The 15,228-nt window shown below is 23.1% G+C and overlaps 1 protein-coding gene across 1 annotated transcript in view; it reads left to right on the plus strand.

Moving 5' to 3' along the window:
* Positions 1-4,799: 4,799 nt before the first annotated feature.
* Positions 4,800-15,228, plus strand: part of LOC129605210 (uncharacterized) — a 48,880-nt gene continuing 38,451 nt past the window's right edge. The window contains exons 1-2 of the mRNA XM_055514823.1: positions 4,800-5,168; positions 6,957-7,087. Coding sequence (XP_055370798.1) covers positions 7,013-7,087 — 75 coding nt within the window. The 5' untranslated portion in view covers positions 4,800-5,168; positions 6,957-7,012. The remainder of the gene's footprint in view (positions 5,169-6,956; positions 7,088-15,228) is intronic.

A 15,228-nucleotide genomic window follows, 5' to 3' on the forward strand; every position in this document is an offset into this window, starting at 1 on the left:
AATAAAGTTTACATTAAAACTACATCTAAATAACACAAATAAGATTTCATAAACATATGTATTAAACAAACATAACTTTATTGGTTTACGAAGCACAAATAATAGAAATTACGATATTACATACAGCGATTTATAAAATCGTAATTATCAATATTTGTTAATTTATTGTATTTGTATTTGCACACAAAGAATTCATTAAATTTCCATGGAAGTAAGTGTGTTTATATGTAACAAAAAATAAGAAATTTAGATATCAGCAATTTCGTGCATGATCAATATATCGTAAATGGATAATTTTATGTGTGCATCACTTAAGGTTTAAATTTGAAGAAACATAACAATGAAAAGCGAGCACACCTTATTTATACCGTTCTTGTAACAAATTTGGATTATACTGTTGTATTAAACATGCAGTATAAGAACATTTAATACAATTGACTATCGTAAAAAGTTCAGAATTTTATACAATTTTGAAGTTGTATTAAACATGCAGTATAAGAACATTTAACACAATTGACTATCGTAAAAAGTTCAGAATTTTATACAATTTTGAATTACGATTTTGCTAAATCACGTATAAAGTAAAATATTTAAAATTTAATGCCAGAAACGTTCACAAACAGACCATACAAAGAGTAGACCAATTGCATTTTTGCAGTGGGATTTTGGATTCCAACATGGCGGTACTTATATCATATGTGAAACTGAAATTTGAATTAAAAAATATATTTTATTATGTTTTTAATATTTTTTCAGGTTTTTTACATTAAATCCTAGTGTCTCAAATCTTAACATTAAAAATGTCCACAAATTCAACAGATTTTTCCTACACCTACAAATAAATTATAAATATTGCATACATATTGGAATACATTAACGTACCTGTATAAAATTTACATTATGCCTACGTATTCATATTACTATGTCTGGTTATTTCGCCAAAATTAGCTACAAATATAATGTAGAATTGGTCTCTAAATTTCTTGTTAGATTCTAGTGAATTGTTGAATTGAAAATTTTAAAGAACAAAAAAAAAATGTGCTCTTTGTTTTCTCTTCTGTTGTTTGAAAAAAAATTATCATGCTGAGGATGCGTGCTAAAAATCATGTTTTATAAGTAATTTGAAAATGTCAGTCTATCCGTTCCTATACATTTGCACATACAATTATAATATATGTACATACATATGCTCATATCTTTAAATGTATCGGAGTAAAGAAAGAAAGAGCAAATTATTGTTATATTACAAAAAGATAACAAACTGGCAAAATATCAAACACGTTTCCTATTATGGAATCCAATATATTATGTACATATGTATATCAAAAATCATTCTTAAGCTTGCTAAAATTTCCAAATGGATAGCAATAATATTTCAACAAGAAGAGAAAAACAAAAGAAAAAAAAATAAAATAATAAGAAAAATTGTTTTATGATCTTTAAAACCACTTTTAAACCAACATCACATTTCATTCTTTTGTTTATTCCAAGAAATATGAATCAACAATGACGTAAAAAAATGCTCGAAAACGAAATGCACACGTACATACATTTGTACGTATAAATTTTAAGTGGAACCCAGCACATGGAAACTACTCATACACACACATAGTGAACGAAAATTTAAAAAACGCATACATTCATAAATAAATTATTTAATTGAATTGTACAATTCATTATTCTTCATCATTCCAAAGTCCATATTTAGTTTGTTTCTGGTTTAATAACAATTTTATACAGATTTTATACAGATTTTATCGTTTATAATATTATGTAAATTTGTATATGGTCTTTTAGGAATCTTCCAGAAATTTTTAAATTTTTTTTTTATTACCTTAGCATTTTCAAATAATGCCAGTTTGTTGTATTATAACGTTCCATTTAAGAATATATTTATTACACCTATAACACTCTTAATGTATAACAATCTCAGTTTACAACAGTTTCAATTGCACGAACCCTTTTAGTTGAACCAATTCAAAAAAGTGCTTACATTCATATCGGTTTAGTATTTTTATAATGAAGTTTAAAATATTCAATTGCACGAACCTTTTTGTTGAACCAATTCAAAAAAGTGCTTACATTCATATCGGTTTAATATTTTTATAATGAAGTTTTAAATATTGAATTTTTAAATTTCAAGGTTAGTTTGTACGCGGACCTACTATGATTTCCATACAAAATAGCAATCCACTTACAAACTATCACCAGTTAATTGACAGTAATTTGATGTTGAATCGTAAAGTTTTTTTATTTATAAATTTATACTATTACTTCAATAATAGTGCTTTTTTAAAATCTACAACATTTTTTTACGATAAATAAAATGTAAACGATTAAATAATTAGCACCAAAGAAAGCTACGAATAATAATTTTCAGCATAAATTTTTATGGTACTAACTGTTATATCCATACGGCATACACTATAAAGTATTCTAACAGATTTCTTTTTTCTTATGTAAATACATGTGCACATACATAACTACATATGTATATCCTACTATTGAAATAAACTAAATTATTACATCAGTTCATAAATTGCTTTTTACAGTGGCAACACTTAAAATTAAGTGTCTTATTAATTTCTTTTTTCACAATGAATAAATCTCATTTTTATTGCAACTGCATAGAAGCATAACAAGAGCATCATTGTACTACAATATTACCTACATACATGTTATATTTACTTATAAATAAACAAAAAGAAAAATCAGCTGTTTTACTGTTATACTGGTTTCTTGTATAAAAACATAATTGCACAATATGCTTGCTTATATATTAATTCAAAATGTACATATATGTACATTTATAGAATAAATATACGGTCTTGTATGTGTATCATTGTTATTTTTGTTAATTTATTGTTATGCTAGAAGAGGAAGGTAGTGTGAATGTGTAAAAAATAAAATTATAAAGAAAGAGAGATCTCTTCATTTTTATATAAAGAATTTGTAAATTTTAAATTTATTTCTCTCTCAATATCATAATAGTACGTGATGATAGCGTAGAGTAAAAATAAGTTAAAGAAATAAGTTCAAGACCACAAAATCGACTAAAGTTTCATTAAAAAGCTTAAAAAAATTTTTTGCAAAAGCATTTGAAGACAAAATTTATGGGAAAAAACAAAAAATTATTATTAGCCAACAGTGGCCTTATTCAAAAGTTGATTGAACTTTTAAAATCTATACAAAGTTTAAGCAAACTTTCGAAAATTTTTGATTACAACTATTTATATGAAAATTTCTGATAGGCACGTACATTATTGAATAAATTTTAAAGGTTCCGCGGAAAAAAACCAATACAATTTTTTAGAGAATCCCATTTGAAAATAACATATGCAAAAATTATTTTGAACATTATTTAATGGGATATTATTTCATTGAACCTAAATCATATATACACATTATATATTTGGATATATGCATACAAGAAAAAGAATCGATAAAATATTAAAATTCAATAGCTTAAACAAAATGATAAACAAAGCGATATTCATTTCGTAGTAGAATTTTATAAAAACGTTGCTTTATCGTAAAAAAGTAAATATTTGAATTGAGGACAAGAAGTTGATACAAATTTTTATTAGATAATTGCTTGTATGGAAAAATTTTAAGTAAATTTCATGCAATGAATAAGTAAAAAAATTTAAGTTTGACTACTTGAAATTAGAGCAAAATTCGGCTTCTCTAATTAAAACTGAATTAATACCAAAAACTTTACCTAGACAATCAATCTAAGAAGGTAATTAAGTGGATATAGTTGTCTCTTTCAGCCCACTTTTCTCTTTTTATATGAAAAGTATAATTGGAAGAGCATGTTTTCATCATTCGTCTTGTATGTATAGGGTTTTGTTAGTATGTGCACACCTGAAATAGGTATTAAAAATAAATTTTGAGGTTAGAACTTGAATCAAATGACTTATTATGGGAAATATATTGCTGACTCAGAAATTTTATTAATTAAAATGCGTTTATTAATTTTAATTATTTAATTAAAATTATCTTTCACTGAAAATCACTCCAAAATGCTATTATCCTAGCACGTTATTAACGAGAGTCGGGAAAACCGTTCAAAATTTTTACTTCTGATTTTATTCTCTCATTTTTATTTTACTGAGAAATTTGAGAGCATAAAAAATATTAATTTAATTTAGTAAGAGAAGAGTAACTATAAAATTTTTTATCTATAGAAATACAATTTCACAAAAGTAAAACAAGTAAAACAAAAAAAAACATAACAATAGTAAGAGGAAAGCAACAAACTGTTGAGCTTTTCTTATTGTTGTATGCCGATTGTTGAGCAAAATAATATTGTAAATATAAGAAAATATATTGAACAAAATAATGAAAAAAAAAGAAGCAACAATAATAAATTCTCTTATATCGAGAATACTCTGTCTCTAAATATTTATGTATAATCACTTGTACTGTAATGTTATATAAATGTATCTGTAGTTTAGTTATGTTATTAGAGTTTGGCAGTATGTATTATACGATAATATTAAATAATGTTATTTTGTTCTATTGCTAGAATTTTTTTTCTGTAAGCGATTTTCGTATTAGATTTTATATAACATATATATAGGTATTATATTCCAATAGGTAGCTATATTGCGATATATTATATGTAGTACATAGTCTCATATATACAAAAATTCATCCAGAGCAGAGACATCAACATTTTTTTTATTATTATATTTTTTACTTTTCGTTTTTTTTCTTTTTTTTTTAAATACATACGCTGTGCAAGCAAGTAAATATCATCATTTTGTTTAGTAGTCGCGTTAAATTATATCGGAACGGCAAAGAGAAAACACGTGAAATAAAGGAAAGAAATAATATTTTTTTTTGTTGGAATTTTTTTTTTTTGAATTAAATTGTGAAAAATTATTGTAAAAAAAAATTTTTTTGGGTAAAGAAAACAAAATTATTTTTGTTTAAAAATTTCAAAAGAATTGTAAATGAATTTCAAAAGAGTAAAAATAATTAAGAGAAATTTTTAATTTTATTTAAAAAATCAAGTATTGAAAAAATAAAATAATTAAACAATACAATTTAATATTTTTGCTGAGTGTAAATTTTCTTTGATAAAATTTATTTTTTTTTTTTAATTTTGATCGGATCGCAAAGTATTCAGTCATCTGTTGAATAAAAATTAAACAAAAGAAGTAAATATATAACTGTATATATGTATACAATAAGTACATAAGTATTTTTAAATAAGTTAATGGTTGAATATACATAGATACACACATTTTATCTTACACATTACATTGCTAAAAATAAAAAAATTATATTGATAAATTTTATAAAAATAAATTTGATATTTTATGTGGTATAATTGAAAAAAGGGTAACACGATAAAAATTTATATATTTTTTTTTAAATAAATTGATCCAAAAAATTCAGTATTAAAAAAAAATATGGAAAATTTTTTTTAAAATTAAAAATTAACCTACGTGTGCACAATATGAAATATCAAACGAGTGAATAAAAAACAAAAACCTACATAGGTATTATATTTTTTTTAATTAAACAAACTAAGGAAAAAAAATACCGGAAAAAAATTATCGGAATGCAAGAATTTTTGCAATTTTATACAAAAAATTTCAAAAATAATTTTAAAAAACCATTAAAATTTGTTCCAATTTATGAAAAAACCATTTATACTTAGTAAAAAAATGGTGTGAAACCAAAATAAAAAAAAAGAATTAAAATAATTATTTTTTTAAAAATAAATTGTAAAAAATAACTCGAAACATATAACGAATGAAAACTGAAAATATAAAAGAAAATTTTCATATTTTTCTTTGTTACTTTTTCAGGCTCTAAAAAATCATTGTAAAATGAATATACCGTTACACGAATTTTACAATATTTCATTATAACAATAAATACTTGATAGTTATTTCTGAATAATAAAAACTATTTACCGTTATACATATAAATACTGTTATACATAAGACAGATATCTTACATAACGTATAAAAGTAACAATAAACAAAATTATTGTCTACATACTATTTACTTGGGTATTATTCTCTGTGCGAGACAGACAGCTGATCATTGAAGAAAATAACAATAATTATAATAATTGTTAGTCATAATCTATTATAGCATAAACACTAATAATTTTTGATTAGCAATAAATTTTTTTTTAATTAATGTTCATTTAAAAATTTTAATAAAGTAAACAAAATTTTACCAAAAACAAATGTTTGTAAGTAGAACTAAAATATTTTTCTAAGAAAAATAGAAAGCTATAAATTTTGGTACGATTAAAATTTTTATTTTACAAAAATATTTATGATTTTGTACTAATTTATCTTTTATAAATTGGTATATGAGAGACTATACAGAATAAATTATAGGTACATATTAAACCTTCACATATTTACCAAGTGTAGAGCGAGATTATTTAGAGCTGTGATTAATTTATAAATTATATGCTAATAAAAGAATTATAATTTGAATTTGATTTAATTAAATTAAAAAATTAAAAAAAAATAATAATAAAAATAAATAAATATTAGGTTCTTTTTTTTTTGTTTAATTGTTGATTAATGTGCAAAATAAATTTTTAAACACGTAAAAAAAACGCAATTTATTGCACAAATTTTAATAAAAATTACGTTGCGCATATTGTAATTAATAATTTCGATATTAAGTACAAACATAAATAATAAACACATAAATAATTATATCTACGTACATACATGAATATTGTCATTTGTAAAAATTAATACTTAAAAATACAATATTAAAATTTCTCTTTTAAGAGATTATTTTACCCTTTTTCTGAATAAAATTCATTTAATAAAAGAAAAAGTGCTGAAAATTTATTGTTCAATTTTATAAAAATATAAAAATTAAAAAATATCTCATAAACACATAAATATATATATACTTATATATACATGTGTTTTTAATATTTGATTTATTTCAAATTATCATAGGGAAAAACAAAAAATTTCTAATAAAAATCGACAAAAAAAAAAATTTAATAAACAAAATGAGTAAAACAAGAAAAGTCGCACCAGATGGGGGTTGGGGTTGGATGGCGTGTTTTGGTGTCAGTTTAGTAAATGTAAGTTTATATTTTATTTTACCTAATATTTTGAATTTTTTTTTCAATTTTTTAAAATAATTTGAATCAATCGAAGATTATAACAAATTCACGTTGATAATTTATTCCTAAAAAAGCGTTCTCTTTAAAACTCTTCAGCTATTTAATTTATATTGGAATCAACAATAATGTACGATACATAAACACTTACAGTTAATTGCATATTTTATGACATATGAGTTTGTAAATATTGCCAAATTTTGCATTTTATTTCTGCAAACAAATACTTGATTTTATTTAATTAGATTTTTTGAAAATAATTTTTAAATAATTAAAGTATGCACTTTAATTGTTATACTTATAAGTAGATAATTAAAATAATTAGCTAAAAAAAAAATATTTTTTTTTAAGCAATTAAATTTTTTTTTATTAAGTACTAAAAATATTAAGTACACATTTACTTTTCTATATTTATTGTCGACCATGTCATATTTTATTCGAATAGTATTGGAAATTTTGTCATTTGATTCGTAATACTCGTATTGACAAATAAATTTTTTTTAATGTACTAAGTAGTATTTCTGTTTTTTCACTTTGACTAGTAATAACTATGAAAATTTTTATTTCTCTACTTATAACAATGGAAATTGAAAATATTGAATGAAAGTCGTTGTTCTTTTGATTTGGATTCTAAAATTTCATACTAAGGAGTTCAAATATGAGACTTTAAAGCAATTGTGTAGTGAAATTGTTCGCACATTAAAAAACTTTGTTGTGAAAAAACATACGAGAAGTTGAAATAATTGTCATACTTTCCAAAAAATCATTTCATTTCAAATTATGCTTTTTGATTCTAAATAATATTAAATAGCTTAAATGTAGTTCCTTTATAAATTAGTATTGGATTATAAAAAAAACATTTTAGTCATACTTTAGAGTAGTATGATTAACTATGGTAGTATGGGTAAATAGAAAGCTATTCCCATTTAATTTTTAATTTTATACTGTTTCCATTTATTAAGAAATTGCATCATCTTCTGTTTAACATATGCTAAGTATGTACTTACATACTGTTTAGTCGATTTAAGCATATCATCAGATACAACTGTCATGACATTATATAAATCAAATGTAGTACTTAAGTAATTTGAGTAAAAATCATGATATTAGTATCCATCATGATTTTGATTCTGGTAATTAAATATTTAATGAAAAATTAATATTGTAAAACAGAAAGTTTTATAAGTTTCTAAAAAATATTGAAAATTTTTTAGTATCTTAAATAATAAAGTGACTTATTTACTTGACTATATGTACGTACAATTACCTCAAATAAGTAGGTATGGGAGTTGTTACGTGTTAAGCCTCGTCAATTAAATTTTAAGGAAATTTTTAATACATTGACATTAAAGTTGATATTTCACTTACTGTTAATACTATCAAAATTTTCATCACATGATTCGGTACTCAATAGTGTGATTGTGTGATAACATAATGGAATTGCTTACGTATAAATAAAAATCCCACGAATTCTTACGCACTAGAAAAAACAAAAATTAGAAAATTAAAAATTCCTCCTCAGAATTCATCATTGATTTTCAAAATCGATTCTATATTTTTCATTTATTTTACTGTATAAGTCCTCTTTTCTTTTTTTTTATTAAAAAAAAATACTTTATACTATAAAATTTCAAACGACAGCATATTTCTCTTGAGAAGCTTAAAAAAATTCAACACAATTTTATGCTTATATTGAAAGAATAAAAATTCTTATACACATTTAATAAAATTTACGTGTGTAGGTGATTTGAAACTTATTTAAAGAAATTATTTGAATTCAATATAATGTCAAGGATATTATATAAAAAAATGTTTTTGAATTAAAATTAAATCTAGGGAGATTTTTTTGAGGGAAAATAAATTTAAAAATTTAAATTTTAATTCTTGGAATTCAATAAATTACTATTTTCCATTAGCTCTAAGTTAAATATTAAACTGTTATACATACTTAATACCTAAGAACGCTATTATACTCGTTTAATTTAGTGAAACTTTACAAATTTTTATTTATTTAAGATTTCATATTTTATATGTTTTAATTACAATACATACTTTTGTACATACAATGTACTTTTCTACGTGAATTTTTTCTCTCATAAGATCCATAATTTTGATAAAATTTAAATAATAGGAGTACTATACTTTGATATACACATGTTGATAAACATAAATCGTGTAATAATTATTTAATTCCGCTTGATAACCCACAATATTTTGAGCCATTTATCATCCTATGCAAATACTTAATTCATACATAATTGCAATGATTGCAATCAGTAAAAAACCTTTATCAATTAGTTTGGATACTTAAAATGTATATGTATATAAATAATAAAAACTTTTTACTGCAAATAATTTGTATTTATTTTACGATAAAAATGTTAAACTAAACTATTGGTTGTTTTTCTTCAGAATTTTATATTTTGTTTGCTGAATGACTCAATTATTACCATTGAAAAGTTGGTCATCAAACAATAAAAATGCATTTTGCAAAATTACTAAGTAAGTAGTGGAAAATTTTGGATTGGATTTCACTTCAATGTGTCAAAAGCTTAATTTCAATACCATTCCGCTTGCATTTTGTATTAAGTAACAAATTATTCATTTTTCAGATGCAAGTAAAAATTTAGAAAGAAAAGCTGTGATACCTAAAAATAGTTAATGAAAATTTCTATATTTTTTTAAAGTGATAAAACTATATAGTCGATATTATTTATATAGAGAAAAATATAAAAATAAATAATAACACAAAAAACCAAAATAAAAAAAATTGGTAACATGTGCTCTACAGCTGAACAAATTGATTTTAATATTGTTAACCAACACATTAAATTGAATTATTTCATAATATACATATAAGTATATATATGAATCTCTGTATATAAGTAAATTTATATATAATTATATAGACCACAGTATCTACCCACATAATGTTTATATGTAGATATACCTTCATACGTACATACATATATACATTAAGTATAACTTGTATAAGACTAAAATTAATTTTTTTTTATTGAATATATACAAAGGCACGTATTTATAGTATCGATTTGCTTTACAAATTATATATTGAAAATATCGATAAGTCTTTATAATATCGATATTATGGATATACCTAAGAGCATACATAATAATATATACTCGTATCTATGTAGGTGTAAACATATGTAAAGAGTAAATTGAATGTCAGCATTAAAATCACAGGGTCGCAATAAATAAAATCAATATGAATTTATTTGTTTTTTAGTTATAAAGTTGTTTACATGCATATGACGTACATACATAATTATATTTATATATAAGATATTGTATACAATAAATGTTTGTATATATATACAACATATATGAAATCAAGTATTTGCTATGCAGTATAGCGTGTTTAATAAAGAGTGGAAAGTTAAAGAAAAATAAGTTTGTGGAAAAGGAATAAATCGTGTTGAAATGAGACAAAGATGCAACAACACAAAAAGGAGCAAAACAATATTAAGAAATCAATGTAGCATTATAAAATTATAAATGTATGCACCTAATATGAAGTTATATAAAATATTTAAGCCGAACTAACGACAAACAATCATTTGCATTTTTAAAATTTTCGACAAATTACGTTTTATAATTTCAGTATGTATGTTTGTTTTTGACAGTTTACGCATAATTCGTTTTGTCAATGTCAAACCAAAAGTGAGTTAAATTCGTTTGCATTTTCACAATTTGAAGACGATACTACGGAATGCTTTATATTTCCAATGTAATTATATACTTATTTAAACAAACATGAATTAAAAATTAATTTGGTGAGTAATCAAGTTGTGAAGCTATGATTAGACGGCCAAGAATGTGCAATTTGATGTCTTTGATTTATTCTCATTACGTAAAAATTTCAAATTTACATCGATAATGCCGAATGCGTCGTCATTGATAGCAGCAATGGAATTGTAGTTTTTGATATATGTATTTACTTAAGTATATTGCAAAGTGATAAAAAATTTGGCCCTTCGAATAGAACTCTTCAAAAAAAATATAAGTACATAGGAATCACATGCAATCTTGCAATTTTTATGTGTTTTTCATTTAGAGGTCAAACAACAAAAGGCTATCTACTACTTACTTATGCAAAAAATAGAAGTAAAACTAATAAACACTTATTATAATTGAAGTCGTAGTTCGTTAAGCTTAGAATTACGGCCTTAATTAAAAATTTGTTACATTACAGATTTTTAATAGAGGCCATAAAAGTTGCAATTTAAAATTTTTATTGTATTTTTTTATTATCACTTAAAAAGGCATAAGAACAGTAAGTGACTGTTTTTTATATGGGATCATTTACTGTACAGAAAATTGTACAAATCTTTTACTACTTTAAAGTTTTCATATTATATTTCTATAGAATTTAAAAATAAATCCTAAAACATACGTACATAAACTAATATTCAAGCGCAAATCAATTCGAATGGTTGAGTTAAAATTACCTACATACTTAAATATGAAAATCTGGAAAATTTTCTTTTAAGAATACTTAAGTTACTTACTTAAGTACCTTTATTTTTTTAATTGACTTCTGAATTGTTAATAAAATTTGCATGTCAATAAGAAATATTTAATTTACTTTTAAGGATTAATAAATATTATCAAATTTTTGCGAATTTATTTTGTTATTGTATAGGTACTTATAATCTGATTTCTATTCTTTTGAAATCGTTTTTATAAATATTCATGTTTCAATTTCATTTATTCAATTTTCAAAATATAAATTACAAGTTTATAATAAATAGTAAATTTTTATTGCATAAATAAAGGAGGAAAAAGTTCTTTACGTTTTTTCTCTATTATCCTTTTATTTACTTAGCTTAAGTAAATTTCTTTTTAAATTCCAAATGTAAGATTTTCTATTTTAAATATGAATTTGTAACAATAACGCTGTAATTGTATATATACAATATAAAATAAAATCCTAGTTAAATTTTATGCAAAAACTACTCGTATAATTCAAGGACAATTTTTGTTTATAAAGAACTTTCGCTTTATTTAACATTTAAAATGCTTTTGCAATGATAAAATGAATTTTTAGTTCTTTGTTTTCTGTCTCTTAATAAGTTTTAACCTTTTGCAATAGCACACACACTCTTTTCTCTCTATAAATATGCTCAAGTCATTTTAATATACAATATAGCGCCTATAGTTATGCATATTGTATATATATTTATAGCTATTTAACATGCGTATGCATTTTCACTTATAAATTTAAATTAAAAAAAAAAAAGGAAAAAAAAATTTTTTATCACATTTTTCCTTTTTTAAAATTGAATATTTTTCACCCTGAATGAAATGAATTAAATGATATGATGAAGGCTATGTAAAATCATCATCAGTTTAATACAATGTCCATATCATGTAAATACATGTATATATGTACATGTATGAGTAGATAAGGTTGTGAGGGAGTGGAATTATTAGCTTTCAACTTTTATTCAAGTGAGTCAACCCATCGCTAACTCAATTCACTTCTGATTTTTTTTTATTTTTATAACACAATGAATGAGCTGAAAAGTAAGGATTGGGTTTTGTTTTGTATTGTTTTCCTTGTTTTTTTTTTCTGTTCGTAAAGTAGAATACAATATAGTGTCAAAGTATGTATGTAGGTCACAAAAACCTGATAAGGAAATTGAAATATAAATTCTTATATATGAATGTACTTACTTACATAATAATATTATTATGTACTTTTGTGTACGTACACATAAAAATACGCATAATCCTTACATTATGTACACCGTAGGTATCTATGTAAATATCTACATTTTCCCTATGTAAAATATGATTATGTGTTACTGTGATAAAAGCTTTGTTATCGTATGACATAATGTCTGTTGAACCATTTCAACTTTTTTTTTTTGGAGATATTATACGTATTTTCCCTTTATCCTTTTATTTTTCCAATTTGAGCAATTTATTATATTCCTTATTATAATATATGTATAAGTGAATACATAATTGTTACAGTGAAATTGGGTTAAATGAAACATGCCTCTATACAGTTCGTTAGTATTAATCAACATAAGAAGAGCGTAAAGAGTTAATCGGGCATAAAATGTAGAGTTAAATTTCTATATAAGAGTTCTTTTTAACCCTTGCAGTTCTAGTGAGAGATTTGCAGTTAATTTGCAGTCGGTTTAATATATCAGTTGTTTAAATTGTGTACTAAATATCGAACTCTCGCCTTCATTCCTGCTTTGTTATTTCTTCTTTGAATTTATACTTATAAGAAACAGAACGAAACAGAACTAAAAAAATTAATATGGCAAGATTAATCAACCAAAAATTTTATATTCTGGCCATATATTTGAGTTGCACACATTTCTACACATCCGTTCATAACTTTTTAGGACTATTGATTATAAAGCTGTTAACATTCTTTTAAATTTTCGTTATTGGCACTATGCTAATGATATAATATTTTGCTATGGTTGAAAGTGAAGTATGTTGCGTTAGAGATTCTAATCTGATAACACCTGTCACTTGGTAAATTTGCATTGTAGTTGCACTCTGAAGCTTTATCATTTACTTAATGCTAAATATACTTATGCCTTATTTTTATTTATATTCTATTGTAGAATTTCGCACTACTCAACCATATTTTACAGTTATTTACGGATGGTAAAAAAACGTACATACACATTATATGAACATAAATGACTGTAAAAAAAAAAACGAGAAAAGCATGGAGAAAAATATAAGAAAAGCAGTCGGAAAAAGATACGTAGAGCTTTGAATGAAGCAAGGAAATGAATTTCTTTATAAAATTTAGATATTTTTCCTTCCTGGAAAAATAAACTAGAATGAAATAAAAAGAGGAAATTTATTGAAGTGAAAGTAGATAAAATTTTTTTTTGTAATGTGGTGATTATATTGTAGTGTGATGAAGTAGAAAAACAAGTGACAGTTTTCTAAAATGAAAGAAGCAAAAAGGATTAAAAAGGGCATTCATTCACTTTAACTATAAGTATGTATAAATTCTAATTTTATATTTTAATTAAAAATTAGATATTTGCAAATAAATTAACTATCTAGATTTAAATCTCGTATACTTAATTAAAATGAATAAATATACTAATTCAAAATAGCAAATATGTATAGTTTACTAGTTCCATACTTTGCAAACAATATCGGTACTTACATGTTTCATTCGAGTTTACTAAAATTTTGTGCTATTTTGTGTTTCAATTTATTAGGTATATGGCCGGACCAAACTCGTATGTACATTTATATCATTGTACTTTTTTAAATAATTATGACTATTATGTGAAGAATATATTAAAATTAAATTCAAAAGTCTATTATGATCAAATTAAATATTTTACAACCCATAAAAAATTATTTTACTATTTAGCCGTAAGTATATAAAAATATTCTTTTATTCTAAAATAAAGCACATACTCGTAGATATACTTATTTGTAGTGGCAATAATTTTCTACTTTATAGGCCTATTAAGATTTTATGTTATAAGATTATTTGCATTTAGAAATTTGTGTACTTTGAACTGTGCATATGAGTACGAATTTTAGTCAACTTTGAACTAACATTCATTGGTTGGAATTTTTTATAAGTGCAACTTTTACAAGTGAATTTAATGAACTTTCTTAGGCGCACACGTCTACCTATTTTATATTACTCATGTAAAAATGTTATTTTAAAGTAGTTAAGGTTCCAAGTGAATGGGTTGCGCTTTATACACTAATTGTTGACTGAATGTTTTGAATGTGAATAGAAATTTCGTCTCAGAATGATTTGTTTTATGGCACAAATCCAATATTTTTCCAAAATTTGCTTTATTTAATAACTTTTAACATAACCAAAATTTAAATGTAATTACTTCATTGTTTTCATAAATTCAAATAAATAATTAAAAGTACGTAAGTATTTGTGAATTTTCTAACTAATTTTGAATAATGACAAAAAATTTTTTAGCGCCTTTTTAAATTTTTTGTTACATAATAATTATTATAGTGTCATTTATTTTTGTTGTTTATTAAAATCATGGTACATAGATCTTGTTAAATTTTAAAATATATTTTTAACTTAGTGTCATTGAATTTACATT

Source organism: Condylostylus longicornis, unplaced genomic scaffold (assembly GCF_029603195.1).
Source record: "Condylostylus longicornis isolate FDR11 unplaced genomic scaffold, ASM2960319v2 ptg000013l, whole genome shotgun sequence".
Taxonomy (NCBI): domain Eukaryota; kingdom Metazoa; phylum Arthropoda; class Insecta; order Diptera; family Dolichopodidae; genus Condylostylus; species Condylostylus longicornis.